Source organism: Dendrobates tinctorius, unplaced genomic scaffold (genome assembly GCF_039654945.1).
Source record: "Dendrobates tinctorius isolate UK_male_01 unplaced genomic scaffold, ASM3965494v1 ptg000011l, whole genome shotgun sequence".
NCBI lineage: Eukaryota > Metazoa > Chordata > Amphibia > Anura > Dendrobatidae > Dendrobates > Dendrobates tinctorius.
Window position 1 is genome coordinate 22049590 of NW_027361679.1, and position 17490 is coordinate 22067079.

The 17490-nt window shown below is 40.6% G+C and overlaps 1 protein-coding gene across 7 annotated transcripts in view; it reads right to left on the bottom strand.

Annotated features, from left to right (window-relative positions):
- CCSER1 (coiled-coil serine rich protein 1) overlaps positions 1 to 17490 on the bottom strand; it is a 1553450-nt gene that overhangs the window by 927632 nt on the left and 608328 nt on the right. For all 7 annotated transcript variants that reach the window (XM_073590104.1, XM_073590096.1, XM_073590085.1 and 4 more), the window contains exon 5: positions 10101 to 10224. In XM_073590104.1, coding sequence (XP_073446205.1) covers positions 10101 to 10224 — 124 coding nt within the window. The remainder of the gene's footprint in view (positions 1 to 10100; positions 10225 to 17490) is intronic.

Below are 17490 nucleotides of genomic sequence, written 5' to 3' on the forward strand. Positions count from 1 at the left end.
CCGTTCGGAGGCCTGCTCAGGGAACCTCCCCGCGGAGCTGTGGGGCCTGGACCACCCTTGTTGGATGGCAGGGTGAAAATCAACGGCCGTCGAAGGAGCGGTGGGAGAGTCTGCTGGAAGCCATGGTGGCTGGGCAGGTGAGCGTGGCCCCGACCCTGCCGGTGACACCCCAGGCAAACCCCATCCCCACGCACCATGCAGCGGACAGGTCACGGGGCCTTGACACCGATCCTTGGCCTTCCCGCCCACCTCTTAACACTGTGATGCCTCCCGCTCTGTACGACGGCGTAGCCACCGTCAAACTGACTTCCAACGCATCGGTCTCTCCTGGGCACTACTGAAATTGGGCCATTATAGCTGCAGTGTCTGACTTACCGGAAAGTGCGGCTGCTGCTTCATCTGTGGCCCTACCTGAGTTTGCTTTGCCAGAGCCCGTGGAAGCTTAGTACCAGCTGCAGCCTCCCCTGCGGCCGCGCCTACGTCACTGTCAAAGCCAGCTGTGGCCTACTCACCATCGGAGCCTGTGTGACAAACTCCTTTTTTTTACAATTCTTTCCTGCTATTGAGTACCCTAGGATCTGCGGTATGGCTGGTGATTCTGTTATGATTGAGTCACCAAAGGAGGAAAAAACAAAAATACAAGCTAAGTCCAGAAAACCGGAGAGGTTGGTAGCTATCAGATTGCAGACCCCTGATCCTATCCACAACAACTAACAGTAGCCGTGGGGGGTTCCTACGATGCCCTAGACCCCTCGAACACAGCCTGAGAACTAAATAGGCCTAAAGAAAGAAAGGGGAAATCTAAACTGCCCCAGAGCAGACCCCAAAGCAATAGGCAGCCCCCAACATATAATGACGGTGAAGCAAGATGAAAACACTAACACAGATAGAAAGATAGGTTGAGCAAACGATGGGGCCAAAGCTAACTATAAAGGACAGGATAGAAAAGCTGCTGTCTGCAATCCGTAAAAAACCCTACCAAAAAATGTCCCAACCGTCTGATAGGAAAAACAGGCCCTGAAGTCGCTAGGACTTCAAAAAGACTATATCAGCACTCAGGTAAATTCTGAAGACAGAGCAAAGAGACAAACTGATCAGAGACAAAAATGGAACTCAGCACACCCCTGACCGGGGATGGCTGAACTCCAAAAAACAAGGTAAACAAAACTAAACTAATAAGTTCAATAGAAGAGCAAAAACTTATCTTTGGGAAGCAGGAATCAGACTGGTCTCCACGAATCCAGCAGAGAAATCACCAGCGACTCAGAAGGGCGTCGGCTGCCTTATATCCAGTCAGAATTTCCTGTTACCCAGTCATCATCTACCAGATCAGGTGTTTGGTAATCAGCCTCACTATCTTCCTTCACCAGAAGAGGGAGTTCATCAGACATCGACGGTGAAGGGGAAAATGAACTCACAACAGGTCTGTGTGACCGAGAGTCTGTGTGACTAAGGGGTCTGTGTGACCGAGAGTCTGTTTGACAAAGGGGTCTGTGTGACTGAGAGTCTGTGTAACAAAGGGGTCTGTGTGACCCAGACATCAACCTTGACTTATTGTTCAAGTGCCAGGTTCTTGACACCACATACATACCAGGAGAATAGGTAGAGATTGTCGAGGACAACAATGGTTAAAGGAAGGGAGAATGTGGGTAGGTTGACATGACTTAGGGATCTGCCTGTAGTGAGAGGCAGAGGGAATAGCTCAGTGTAGGAATAGAAATACTGAGATGAGGAGAAAAGGGTGCCATAATGAGAGTGACCATTAGAGGGCAGTGGGGAGCACAGGAGAAAGTAGTTATGTAACTGCCATAGGTCAAGGCCACTCTCATTGGTCAAAGGTGACTGTCAGGTGATGGTGGGCGGGGCTACCTAGGTTGGCAGTATAAAGGCTGAGGGAAGTTTCTGGAAGGTTCAGTCAGCCAGGGGAGCGCACTAAGAAAGGAGGGTCTTCTGCACAGTGGAGAGCCTTCAGAGAGGACCAGACAGTAGAGACGGTCATGGGGGGTGACCCAGGAACACAGGAGCATCAGACGGAGACTACTAACTATTGGAAAGGTCATCAATATCAGATAAGTAGTGGTCTGATATCCTCACTCACACCAATCAACTGTTTGCAGCTCAGGAAAATGGCGGATAATAAACGAGTACCAAGCAAACACCACCAATTTGTCATATTCTTTAATGGTCACTACTGAGTTATTGTAATGGTAGCTGATCTGCAGCTACCTGACAGCGGGCATTAAATTGCATAACAGAGCAAGGGTGTTTCGCTCGGCAAACTATTTACATCTAACTTCTCTCACTGTTACAAGAATCTGAGGAGTAAGGGTACCAGGTGCTGGAACCCCACCAATTTGGTGGATAGGTCATCAGTGTCTGTGGTGGAAACCCCCTTTCATCCTTTAGCCATGAAAGAAAAGTCTGTAGTAGGGATGTCACCTTTCATGAGCTATTATTAATCCTGGTATGTTTTTACACGGCACAGGGGTTTTTGAGCTCCCTCTGGCACAAATGCTTAGCTGAAACTACTCCTCCTGCAAATATGAACCTGCCCTCCCGATGAGCCTGTAATGCAATGTTTATGTGTTACAGTAATCATATCTGCATAAGCTAAAGCATCTTAAAATAACATACATTTGTAAGTTCTACATGCGAGATACTCTATTCAGCTGTAAGGTTATTGCATGGGTACGTAGTTACTGTATGTAAAGTATTTTGTAGCTAATGGAGTTAACAAACACAGTCTATATGACTTTTTTCAATATTATAAGTATATCTTAAGACGACTCTTTCCAAAATAATAGTCACACTCATAATTAAGTTGAGTAATAAAACTTAAATGAATACTTCAGATAGAGTCCCAACCGAAGCACAGAAAAGTTCCACATGCATTTGTGATTATACAGGTGAGATTAAAAGAAAAAAGCCATCAATTATTTCACATCTCATCTTTTTTGTCCTAATAACTTTCCCATTACTATTGCATATAACTAGAATATATGATGTGATCTTTAGCCGTGGACAGTCATTGCTGCTTTTTTATCTGTTGACATTCTCAAACTATTTGCCAGCGCTCTGCTCACAGTTTTGGATTGATCAGAATATTCAATGCTCCGATCGGAGGCGGACAATCCTTTTAAAATTCATTTTTCATTTTCATCATTAGAGGAAAAGAATCCTGTTAACATTTATGCTTTCATCTATCTTCTGAATTATTTACATTTAAATAGCACTGGGTTTTACCAAAAATATGATTTGTAAATATTTCTTAAGTAATTGACCGTTATTCTTTACGTTATTGAACTTTATATTGAAGTTATATAAGTTTTAATGTGTAAATTGCACTGGAATTTGTCTCGGTTAATAAGTCTTGTTAATACATGTTATCAATATTTAGTATTTGGTCTTATTTTTTTAAACTTGTTTTATTGAAAAAAAATTCTTGATAGTAGACGTTACAGATATGTAGTAAAAGCATAAATTCGGATCTTGTCACAGACATCTATGGATATTAATTCCAAAGCAATGTTACGGGCATTACATTGTACATTTAACCAAAGTTAACTGCTATAAAGTAGAATTATAGAATTAATTAATGTATAAACCATTGCACTCATCTGGAGTATCAGAGTTATGTAAATATAACAGAGATCAAGGTACACATTAACTGAGGACAAGGGTCCACTCTCTAATCCCTGAAGAATCAGAAATCTCATCCCATATATTAGAAAACCTGGAGCACATTATGCACATTGAGCACTTTAGGATATATAACTTGAAAGTGAAGAAGTCAGTCCATTGGGAAAATCATTTGTTTTAGGGGAGTCAAACCATTGTCTCCAGATTTTATGAAACTTTTGTGGACACCCATTATTTCTATATATAATATTTTCATATAGTATTATGTCATTAACTTATTTTTCATATTGCATGATAGTGGGAGATCTCCCCTCCAATCCATCTCAGTGTTGTTGCCTTCCTGGCTAGAAGCGTAGTTTCAAGAAGAAGTATTTTAAAGAATTGCTCCAAATTTCCTCATCTACAACACAAAAAACACACAGTTCTGGGACACAATTTATTGAGGCTTTAATTAGCGATAACGTGGAAATCACTTCACCCCAATATTGTCTTATTATTGTGCAATTCCATATAAGATGCCAGAAATCCGAGCCCAGTTCTCCACACTTATGAGAACCATCTGAAGATGATCTACCAAACCAATATAATTTATATGGGGTTAGATAAGACTGGTGGAAGATATATAATTGTATTAGCCTGTCAACTTTCTAATTTCTACTGGGGACACTGCAGTATGGGTTTCTGAAACATCATTCCATTGCTCCTTTGTTATTGCAATAATTAATTTACGATATTTATTTCTCATCAGGGAGCTGAGTAGATATGAATATAGAATTTAGGAGGAATGTGTAAAGCGCAGCTATCACACCCATGGGACTCTAAATGACGAGTACCCTTATCAATGGATATCTTGATATACGCATCCTAGGATGAGAAAACTGATGGGATATTGCATGTCTCAATTAAAGGTATGTATGGAAGGCTCTGTGAAGACCACCATCCCTTGTATGACAATAAAAGTTCATTTTCGACAACATGGTCTAGCGTTATGTTATATTGTTTCCAGATTGTAGGGTATTGTAGGTTTTCAAGGTGTGGAAACTCTGATTATTCCACAATTGAGTCTCACCCACTTGATCAGTAAACTTTAGGATGTGCTTTCTTTCCTTCCACATCTGTGCCACCAAGTTGTGCGCATACAGTTTAATAAGCCCTATAGTAGTTTGTAGGATCATTTTAATATCGACCACACAGAACTCTCATTCAAGAATTGTATGAGATAAGCCTCCGCATTAGGCAGCTTTTCACTTCATAACCAACTCTTTAAGTAGTGCAATTGGCATGCTAGGTAGCAGAGAAACAGGTCAGGTACCGCATGCCAGCCCTGATTCTTGGGACTCCGCAGAGTTCTAATACTAAGCTTAGGTCTTGACTAGAGTTGAGCAATACCGTCCGATACTTCAAAGTATCGGATCGGAATGGATCGGCCGATCTTTAAAAAAAGTATCGGTATCGCCGATTCCGATACCGGAAGTCCCATTCAAGTCTATGGGACCTCCGGTATCGGAATAAGAAAAACCCTGTTTTTGCCTTGTACAGCCTCTCTGGGGTCTGTATGGGCCTTTCGGGGGGCTGTGCCGGCCTGCCAGGGGGTCTGTGCAGGCTCCAGTGGTCTGTGCCGGCCTGCCGGGGGGCTGTGCCGGCCTGCCGGTGGTCTGTGCAGGCTCCGGTGGGCTGTGCCGGCCTGCCGGGGGGCTGTGCCGGCCTGCCGGTGGTCTGTGCAGGCCCTGGGGGGCTGTGCCGGCCTGCCGGGGGGCTGTGCCGGCCTGCCGGTGGTCTGTGCAGGCTCCGGGGGGCTGTGCCGGCCTGCCGGGGGGCTGTGCAGGCTTCGGGGGTCTGTGCAGGCATCGTCTGATGGGACTACAAGTCCCATCGGGCGATGCCTGCTACCATGACAGTGATTGACACATTAGCCAATGATGGGACAGTAGTAGTCCCATCATCCGGCTAATGTGTTAAATGTTAAAAAAAAAAAAAAAATACTACATACATACTACATGCATGCTACATACATTCTACATGCTACATACATACTACATGCTACATACATACATACTACATGCTACATACATACTACATATATACTACATGCATGCTACATACATACTACATGCTACATACATACTACATGCTACATACATACTACATATATACTACATACATACTACATACATGCTACATACATGCTACATACATACTGCATGCTACATACATACTACATACATACTACATGCATGCTACATGCATGCTACATACATACTGCATGCTACATACATACTACATACATACTACATACATGCTACATGCATGCTACATACATACTACATGCTACATACATACCACATACATACTACATACATACTACATGCATGCTACATACATACTACATGCATGCTACATACATACTACATACATACTACATACATACTACATGCATGCTACATGCATGCTACATGCATGCTACATACATACTACATGCATGCTACATACATACTACATGCTACATACATACCACATACATACTACATACATACTACATGCTACATACATACTACATATATACTACATGCATGCTACATACATACTACATGCTACATACATACCACATACATACATACTACATACATGCTACATGCTACATACATACTACATATATACTACATGCATGCTACATACATACTACATGCTACATACATACCACATATATACTACATACATACAATACATTCATACAATACATACATAGACATACAGTACATATAACATAGAGTAACATACTTACCAATACTTGTCACATTGTTCCCCGAAGCCATTGTCTTTTCCGGAATAAATATTAACATAACAAACCACAAAAATACTCACCCACGATTCGAAGCAGTCCACGAGTGTGTCCCACGACGATCTTGGGTAGAGAACTGCAGCATCAGATGATGCTGCCGTTCTCTACGGGCTGCAGGAATCCAATGACGGAAGGTAGGTATCCTTCCGCACTGTATTCCTCCGCCACTTAAAAAAAAAAAAGTCCCTAGTCTCACTTTATGCCATTGCTGCGTGGGAAATTCCCACACAGCAATGGCATAAAGTGAGACTAGGGACTTTTTTTTTTAAGTGGCGGAGGAATACAGTGCGGAAGGATACCTACCTTCCGTCATTGGATTCCTGCAGCCCGTAGAGAACGGCAGCATCATCTGATGCTGCAGTTCTCTACCCAAGATCGTCGTGGGACACACTCGTGGACTGCTTCGGATCGTGGGTGAGTATTTTTGTGGTTTGTTATGTTAATATTTATTCCGGAAAAGACAATGGCTTCGGGGAACAATGTGACAAGTATTGGTAAGTATGTTACTCTATGTTATATGTACTGTATGTCTATGTATGTATTGTATGAATGTATTGTATGTATGTAGTATATATGTGGTATGTATGTAGCATGTAGTATGTATGTAGTATGTATGTAGCATGCATGTAGCATGCAGTATGTATGTAGCATGCATGTAGTATATATGTAGTATGTATGTAGCATGCATGTAGTATATATGTAGTATGTATGTAGCATGTAGTATGTATGTAGCATGCATGTAGTATATATGTAGTATGTATGTAGCATGTAGTATGTATGTAGCATGCATGTAGTATATGTAGTATGTATGTAGCATGTAGTATGTATGTAGCATGCATGTAGTATATATGTAGTATGTATGTAGCATGTAGTATGTATGTAGTATGTATGTAGTATTTTTTTTTTTTTTTTTAACATTTAACACATTAGCCGGATGATGGGACTACTACTGTCCCATCATTGGCTAATGTGTCAATCACTGTCATGGTAGCAGGCATCGCCAGATGGGACTTGTAGTCCCATCGGACGATGCTTGCACAGACCCCTGGACATCAGCACAGCCCCCCGGCAGGCCGGCACAGCCCCCCGGCAGGCCGGTACAGACCCCCACAGGGTGCACAGACCACCGGCAGGCCGGCACAGCCCCCCGGCAGGCCGGTACAGACCCCCACAGGGTGCACAGACCACCGGCAGGCCGGCACAGACCACCGGCAGGCCGGTACCGACCCCGGGCAGTCCACACAGCCCCCCGGCAGGCCGGCAGAGACCCCCGGAAGGCCCGAAATGACGGCGCATCATGATGCGCACACACCGCGCATCATGATGACGTCAGGCCGTCAATCAACTTTGAACTTCCGATTCCGATGCCGAATTCCGATATTGAAAAAATATCGGAAGTCGGTATCGGAATTCCGATACAGCAAGTATCGGCCGATACCCGATACTTGCGGTATCGGAATGCTCAACACTAGTCTTGACGGATGCCATATAAATATTTAGGGGATTTTGATAGTGGAATAATCCATTATATAGAGGCATTTCAGAAGGATTATCATTTTAAGAAGGTTGATTCATTTTGTCTTATTTAAAGCAATTTTTACTCTATTTTTTAGGTTTTATGAGTTATCAACCTTTATTAAGATCCCCATTTACTATTTATTCTGTTTTTTGGGTGATTCTTCTCAGTGATTGACATCCAACTCATATTAGAAAGCCCGGGCATATCAACCCCTTACCACGGTGGTTGAAGAGGTAAGGGGGCCAATGTCCACTTTGAAAGTAGGGGAAATTGACTATTAGGATGAACTCCTGAACTTCAAAGAAGCCATGAATTGTTCTTACCCAGAGGCCCTCTTCAGTCTGTGTCTGCTCCTGCATTGGTTGACATATCCTACAGTATTCATAAACCCAAAATGAGCAGGAATTAAAATACAATGTACCAATGAATTATGGACAAGTACACCCTGCTTCACTTCACATGCACCGAAGTTGGCATTAATGACTCGTGTAAAATTTTAGAAAGACTTTGAAAGATATTCCCTGTCCTGAGGGATGTCAGTCAGGCCATATTGGGAATGTTAAGGATGCAGTAAACTTAGTTTCTTGTCATATCTACACCTTCTTAACTTCAGAACAGTAATTTAAAGCTGCACTAATATAGAAAGTACCGAAGAATCACTACAAGTTGTTGTGTTTTGTGGACCAAGAACACAGCTTAAATTTAGTTTTTTGTAGTAGTGGGATTAGGAATCTGTATGTGTGCACCTAATAATGTGTAGCTGTAGATTTTGTAACCTGTATTGTAACCACATATAGTGAAAAGATGTGAGAAAAACATCACTAAAAAACTAACATGACATTGAAATAGAAATATTCTTCAAAGGGCTAAAATTTATACATAATTTTAACTACATTTTGAAAGAAATTGTAATTTCTCATACTGTATATCTAAATATGACTACATAGCCTTGACCAAAAACGGACATAGACAGAAGTGGGCCTCTGTGTAGGAACAATATTGTATATGGGCCCTTTACAGTTCAACAGCTCATCAGAATAATCAATTCCACCTGCTGTGGTGATGGAAGCAGCTCCCTTAGCTCTTGGGCCCCTGTGCGTATGATGCACCAATGGTATGTTGACCCCTGGCATTGACAATTAAAGGAAAAACATTTACTTTTGCAGCACAAAAAAATTGGCTAAATAAGAAAGAATTGTCTTAGACAAAAATATGTATGGCTTTTAGGAGAATATGTTAAACGTATAAGGAAAAGTAGAAGAATTTAAAGTTTGCAATATCTGCTAACTTACCCATAAACACATCCTATTTACCAATTTACCAATTATGCCCAGCTTTGCTCTCTAGTCAATGCAAACCGACATTCGTAATGTAATTTCCTACTCAATTATGATATCTGCTGACTCGTAACTCATCAGTTCTCTGGTATAACAATGTGCTTGTGCTCTAATAAAAATCAATTCATATGAAATATGATTCCAGACCACATAATGGCTTCATATAGAACTGCCTGTTTATCAGCATTTTCAATAAGTGATTGTCAGAAAGAGAAAGGATTGTTTTCGTAGAGAATAATTTATGAATATAGAAATGACAGATACTGGTATTATTGAGAGTGTACAAGTGAGCATTCAATGGGTGCTATTAAATAGTTTTTTTTTATTTATAAAACCTACTTCTAAAACCTATTAATTTATTTATAAGGTAATGAGTACACGTCATCAGTTAGTTGCTGGCACAACCGCCGACTTTTGGCCCATGAAGCTGCTTCAGGGACATTGCTGATGGCATTGTCCAAATGTCTCTATTAGAGTATAAGGTCGTCATAGGGGAAAGAAAGTGTCCCACTCAAGACTTTCCTTTATAAGCCAGGGTGGAGAGCCTTTCTGTAAGTGGCAAGTTAATTTCCAGCAATTCTCAATCATCTACATGGCAACTAAGTTACATGACATGTCGGAGTAACCGTGGCTGTGATTTCACAGCAATGCATTTCATGTAAACGAGTTGTCTAACTCTTTTCACTGAGAAAAAATATGGTAGATTTATAATTTTTACATATAGTTAGTTCTCTCCGAGTAGTCCTGTAAATAATATAACACTGACCTTTTTGTAGGTTCAGTCATTTTTGGTTCTTCTTCCAATCTATTTGTTTCACTGGCTTGTTCCATATGAGAGAGCACCACTGCTGAACATGATACAATGGACTGGTATGAATCTTCTCGGCAAACTGGAATGAGAAAGTGCATAAAGGTCACAATTTTAGGTGAAGTGTCATTTTAATAGTGAGCTGTACACAAATGTACTATATGGCCTCATACACACAGCATGGTGGTGTGCCGGAATTGTGTACGCAAAACAGAGTTCTTGCAACTATATTCTACAAAGTTGTGTATGTTGCCATATGGTATATTCATGTGAAGTGGTAAAACTGACATTTCCTCCAAGAAGATTTTCCCCCAGTCCTTAGTAAAACTAGAACTCCAGCATCTCTCTATCCATGTAATAAGCATAACTGTGTTACAAGTTTTCTGAATGTATTTTAACCCCTTACTAGAACGATCTGAACCTCTTGACACCACCATATTGTAATGTAAATCAAAGTCAACTTTCTCCTATGTGGCCCAACCTGTAGCTGAGCTTTATACTATAACCAAGATTACAATTATGAGGGCCCTTAACGGGCCCCAAATTCCATGGCTACACTTCAGCTCCTTGAGATCGAGAAGCAGTCAGAGATTGACAGTGGAATTAAAGTGATTAAACTACAGTGATTGAGCAAGTAGTAGCTACAGACAAATTTAACACAACTGTCAGATAGTTGGTATGAAGTGGGATTAGCTCCTGAGGCAGCTTTATACCTTCCTTGGCGACCAATGTTGAAAATGTAATTACCAGCCATTTATTTGCTGTATTTGACCCCACATATTTTGGCAGCCAGAAATGTTTACATTTTTTCACTGATATGGATGTGAAATATACAGTATATATACACTGCTCCAAAAAAATAAAGGGAATACTTAAACAACAGAATATAACTTTAAGTGAATCAAACTTCTGTGAAATCAAACTGTCCACTTACGAAGCAACACTGATTGACAATCAATTTCACAAGCTGTTGTGAAAATGGAATAGACAGATGAAAATTATTGGCAATTATCAAGACACCCTCAATAAAGGAGTGGTTCTGCAGGTGGGAACCACAGACCACATCTCAGTACCAATGCTTTCTGGCTAATGTTTTGGTCACTTTTGAATGTTGGCTGTGCTTTCACACTTGTGGTAGCATGAGACGGACTCTACAACCCACACAAGTGGCTCAAGTAGTGCAGCTTATCCAGGATGGCACATCAATGTGAGCTGTGGCAAGAAGGTTTGCTGTGTCTGTCAGCGTAGTGTCCAGAGGCTGGAGGTGCTACCAGGAGACAGGCCAGTACACCTGGAGACATGGAGGGGCCCATAGGAGGGCAACAACCCAGCAGCAGGACCTCTACCTCCACCTTTGTGCAAGGAGGAACAGGAGGAGCAGTGCCAAAGCCCTGCAAAATGACCTCCAGCAGGCTACAAATGTGCATTTGTCTGCACATATGGTTAGAAACTGACTCCATGAGGATGGTCTGAGTGCCTGACATCCACAGATGGGGGTTGTGCTCACAGCCCAACACCATGCAGGACGCTTGGCATTTGCCACAGAACACCAGGATTGGCAAATTCGCCACTTGTGCCCTATGCTCTTCACAGATGAAAGCAGGTTCACACTGAGCACATGTGACCTACATGACAGAGTCTGGAGATTCTGTGGAGAGTGATCTGCTGCCTGAAACATCCTTCAGCATGACCAGTTTGGCAGTGGGTCAGTAATGGTGTGGGGTAGCATTTCTTTGGAGGGCCGCACAGCCCTCCATGTTCTCGCCAGCGATAGCCTGATTGCCATTAGGTACCAAGATGAGATCCTCAGACCCCTTGTGAGACCATATGCTGGTGCAGTTAACCCTGGGTTCCTCCTAATGCAGTACAATGCCAGACCTTCTGCAAGATGAAGGCATTGAAGCTACGGACTGGCCCGCCCATTCCCCAGACCTGAATCAAATTGAGCATATCTGGGACATCATGTCTCGCTCCATCCAACGTCATGTTGCACCACAGACTGTCCAGGAGTTGGCAGATGCTTTAGTCCAGGTCATACAGGCACGTGGAGGCCACACACAATAATGAGCATCTTTTCCTTGTCATGAGGCATTTCCACTGAAGTTGGATTGCCTCTAATTTGATTTTCCACTTTGATTTTGAGTATCATTCAAAATCCAGACCTCCATGGGATATTCATTTTGATTTACATTGATAATTGTTATGTTTTATTGTGCTGAACACATTCCACTATGCAATGAATAAAAATTTGCAACTGGAATATTTAATTCAGAGATATTTAGGATGTGGTATTTAAGAGTTCCTTTTATTTTTTTGAGCAGTGTATATATATTTTTTTCTTTTTAATTGTAGATAGAAATAACTTTTTTCCATAGCGCTTAGGATAAAAAAAGCTACATTTTATTCTGTTTGTTTTTTAATGTTCACGTTTCATGCCATATATCCTGTTGAATTAATTATTTTGATTAGTAGGGTAATTTAGGTACCTGAACTGTAGTTTGTTTGTTATGGTGACACAAGTTAGTAGCAGATCTGATTTGGGTCTGCTAGGTTTAACCATCTTTGATATGTTAAGGAGATGATGAATGCTGGGTCCTACAGAAGCAATCGCAATGCTGATGCTTCTATCCAGCACTTTTTGAGTCTTCTGTCTTCTCCTCATGGTCCCCTGCTGTGTCTGACAGATGGAGACCCAACCTGCTACTGCTAGATTGCAGGAATACCGCACCGTAAATTTACAATAGCGAGAAATTAAAGGCCAAGGTAATACTCTACCCGATAAAATTCTCCATTAAATTTTATGTGGCCTTCCTAAATCGGTTTACAACTATATACTTGTTTTTGTTTTTAACGTGGAAAAATAATTATGTTTTATTTCCTTATGCATATTGTCAGATTGTACCATATTTTTAGTTTTAGTATTCTGCATACAATGCACCCTGTAAAAAGTGGCTTTCATTCGCAACAGGAACAGCTACAAAATGCATTGCATTAGTTAACATCCTGTGTATTGTTGCCAGATTATTATTATTCCTTTTATCATTTTTTTTCATAAATGTTGGAAAAAAACAAATCAATACATATACCTGAATGCAATCAGGTATTACATAAGTAATATACTAATATCACCAAAGGAATAAGTTAGTGAAGCATATAATATCGACATCAACATCAATACTGCATGTTCTGTTTATGTATGCCCAAATTAAACGGAATTTTCTTCTATGTATAATTAATTGTATATGCCATTTCCCTCCTACAGACATTAAAGGGGAATAAATTAAATCCACAAGGGAGGCTTCCTTCCTATAATGCTAAGATGTTATGCTTGTTGCAAGATCATTTAGAAGAACTATATTTTTCCCATACTGTAATGTTACTTTTTAGCATTTTTAGTACAGTAAGAAAAATATTAACTAAGAAGAACATTTGTGCATTAAACTGCTGAAAAATATGCGTAATATTTTTTTCCTTATATAAAATTTCAATAATGTTTAATTATATTTGTGGGTTGAATGTTTTTTATTTCTAAACAAAACTTTAAATTGTATTTTCTCAACATTTACAATATTTCATAGCAAATTACAAAATATTGTAAAAGCAAAAAAAGCAATAGCTACACAGTCCTAGGCTTCGTAATAGCACTTTCAGGCAATTATATATCAGTTCTCACGATAATTCAACAGATACCGCACATATTTTTAAGTTATGATTCTTTGAGAACATTCTTCTAAGGTCTGGCCAGAATTCACAGTCAACCAACATTGAGTATCATAGTACAATTGGTGACTTTAACTCTTGTCAAGTCGAGATTAAGAGAGAGCCCACTTAAACTCTGTCGACCAAAGGACCACCGAGATGCACAGCAAAAATAATAAAGTACTGCATTTTTTTATAAGACACTTTACTATAGGATACAGACAAGTTTTAGACATCAGAAAGTATTAAAAATATATATTCTAAGCAAAAAAACCCTAGTGGTGTAAATATGGAAAGGGGTCAATATCACAAAGGTTACATTTATTGTTTAAGGGTATGTTCACACAACATCTTTTTCTGATTACATCTAGAATCTGCTTAAAAAGCGCAAAAAAGATGACAAAATTTAAATCTCTTTTGCATGGCAATATAATACAAGCAGTCCATGTGCAAAACACGTGCACGGGCAACAAAACATGCCACACACGTGCACATGGAGAACAGTGCACACTGTCCTCCATGTACATGGACGGCCGCAGGGGAAGTAGCGCTACTGTAAGCCACTGTTCCCCGGTGGCAGGTGCTGAATGTGGCTGTCATCCATTCTCCCCTGATCTGCCGGAGAGCAGGGAAGAAACAATGAATTAAAAAAAGACCTGCTGTGACCTCAGGAACGTCTGAGGATGAAAGTGATGAGGTCATGAAAGTTCAAGCTCTGACACAGTGATCTCATGACTTACATTCTCCCACGGAGATCACAGCAGGTCAGTTTTTCATTCATTCATTCATTCACCTCTGCTCACGCTGATCACAGCAGAGCAGGGGAGAATAGATGACAGTCGGCTTCAGCACCAGCCGCCGGTGGACAGTGGCTTACAGTAGCGCTACTTCCACGGCGGCCATCCGTGTGGTTCTCATGCAGCACACGGGTGGCACACGGTTGCCACACATGTGCCGCATGTAGTACACACAGAAACACACAAACACACAGACACACGAACACTGATAGCTCCGGTACCGGATTTTCCAGTAACGGAAATATCAGGACGTGTGAAACTGGCCTAACTGATTTCCCCTGGACGCTGCCCACTATACAATATTGAACACATACAATATAGAAAAAAAATATGCATGTGGCATAGCCACTGTTAAAAATGTAAGAAAAGACATAAAAAAGGCGCTTTAAAAAAAAGACACCGCCAGCATTTTCATTAAGCGTCTTTTGCAGCAAATACTCTGTGGTTATGTTGGTAACTTAAAGATTCTCTGTGCACATATCCTAAGGGAGCTCTTTTTGGAAGTAATATAGGGAGTTGATGAGGTAGGTTAATAGCTACGTTAGAGTTTTTTCTGCAACATCCACATAATGCACAGAACTTTGCAATGCAAAAAAGTCTGCTGCATTCACAGTAGATAATCATAGTCCAGAGACACACAATTCTGCAGCACACCTAACATTGCTGCATTCATAGTAAATACATATTGCTCTTTGGTGCGATCCACCAAAACATATGGTCACACTCAGACCAATGTTAATCTTTGGGCAGTGCACAATATACGTCTGATCTTTTTCCTCGGACAGACTTTGAGGGAAAAATAATCCAATATTCAGATCGCATTTGGTTATGAAAGTTAATAAGTCTGTGGAAACATTCGACTGCACTCAGATGACATCTGAGTACAGTCCGATTTTCATGGACCCACAGAATGGACAAGAAAGATTTAAAGATTTTTTTATCCATCTTCTCCTCATCCAAGAGAGTCAGATCACTATGATTAAACTTTGATCAAACTCTGATAAGAGTTTTATTTGAGTGTCATTTGCATAATCAGTCCAATTCTCTCACATGAGAGAATCTACGGTCGTCAACACCTACCCTAGCAGAGAAAAAAGTATGTTATAGGATGCCCAAGTTAATAGTGCACAAATGCTGCCAATACATTATGATGAGTGATGGAAGGAATGAAGGGTAGTAGGGTGGATGGAAGGAAGTAAAAAAAAGGAAAAAAAAAGGGAAGGAAGGAAGGAAGGAAGGAAAAAAGGAAAAAGTAAAGGAAGGGAGGCAAAAAGAAAAAAGGAATAGAAAGAGAGGCAAAAAGGAAAAGGGAAGGGAGGCAAAAAGGAAAAGGGAAGGGAGGCAAAAAGGAAAAGGGAAGGGAGGCAAAAAGGAAAAGGGAAAGGGAGGCAAAAAGGAAAAAGGGAAGGGAGACAAAAATGAAAAAGGAAAAGAAGGGAAGCAAAAAGGAAAAGGGAAGGGAGGCAAAAAGTAAAAAGGAAAGGGAGGCAAAAAGGAAAAGGTAAGTGAGGCAAAAAGGACAGATAGATAGATAATAGATAGACATTAGATAGATAGATAGATAGATAGATAGATAGATAGATAGATAGATAGATATGGGATAGATAGATCAGGTTTTTACCAGGGAGGTGCTTCACCCACCTTAACCTGGTACTGCTCCTGCTTTTCTATTTTTAGATAGATAGATAGATAGATAGACATTGATACATCAGGAAGCAGGAATGCAGAGATAAGTTAATGATTCTGATAAACAAGGTAAAGGATAAAATTATAATCTATTATTTTTAATAAAACTGCTGGAAAACCAAATGTGTAGATGAGACTAGAAAAAAAATGTTATAAATATTTCTTTTTGCTGATTTCCATCTTCCTTTTTCCTATTGTGACCTTCCATCTTTAAACTATGCCACCTGCACATGTTGTAGTGTCTCGGCATGACTAGTAATTTCCTGCTGCACACAATAGCATCGTCTTGAAATGTTACCTTTTGTTATTTATTGCATACAGGGCAAACTTGTGAGCCATTTCTAATGTCAGACTACATTTCCCCTATCCGTCAGAAATGTATTGTCAGCAATCAGTAACAGCTCTTCTCCCGACTCTGAAGGGGTGAGAAAGCTGTTATTACAGGCAGCGCTCAAGGTACATCGTTGGTAATCCAATCTGTCAAAGACAGTGTGCAATATTAAGGGCTCCTCCAGGATACAAGAGCCTGAAGTACACAAACGAGCACTGAAAGTAGGGAAAATAACTTTTCAGAAACTGCATCTCTGAAAGGAGAATGATTTCATTGGGAAGACAAAACTGTAATAAGTTACAACTTGGACATAGTCTCGATGTCAGAGGCAATAAGTCCGAATCAAAAAGTAATCAGAACAAAAGAGTTCTAATTTAATAAAATCACTTTTATTGTATCAATTTCTATAAGGAGGTTTAATCTGTTTATAATATTATGTATTATTCAGCTACTTAATAACATTATAATTTAACCTTCCCTTCTGCAACGCTTGCAGCAGTCTGTAAAGTTGTAAAGTTGAGATTTGGGTGGAGGTTGAAATTAAAGGGTATTCCTATCTCAGAAAGGCATGGAAATCACCAGGTCAGACCCTAAATGGCCTTGTTGATCTCAAAATTGTTAGGGTCCCAAAAGTTAAACCACCCACAAATTATTAGATGGTTTCTCTGATATTCATTTCCACATGGAAAGACAATTATGCTGTTGCATCGACAGGTGCCTGCCATGATGAACGCACAGCTGCCAGATATTGTGTGCCTGTCCTGTTCATTAGAATGAGATGCATCTGTGATTCCTGCCTGCCATACATGTATTCTGGCTGACAGGTAATGACGCA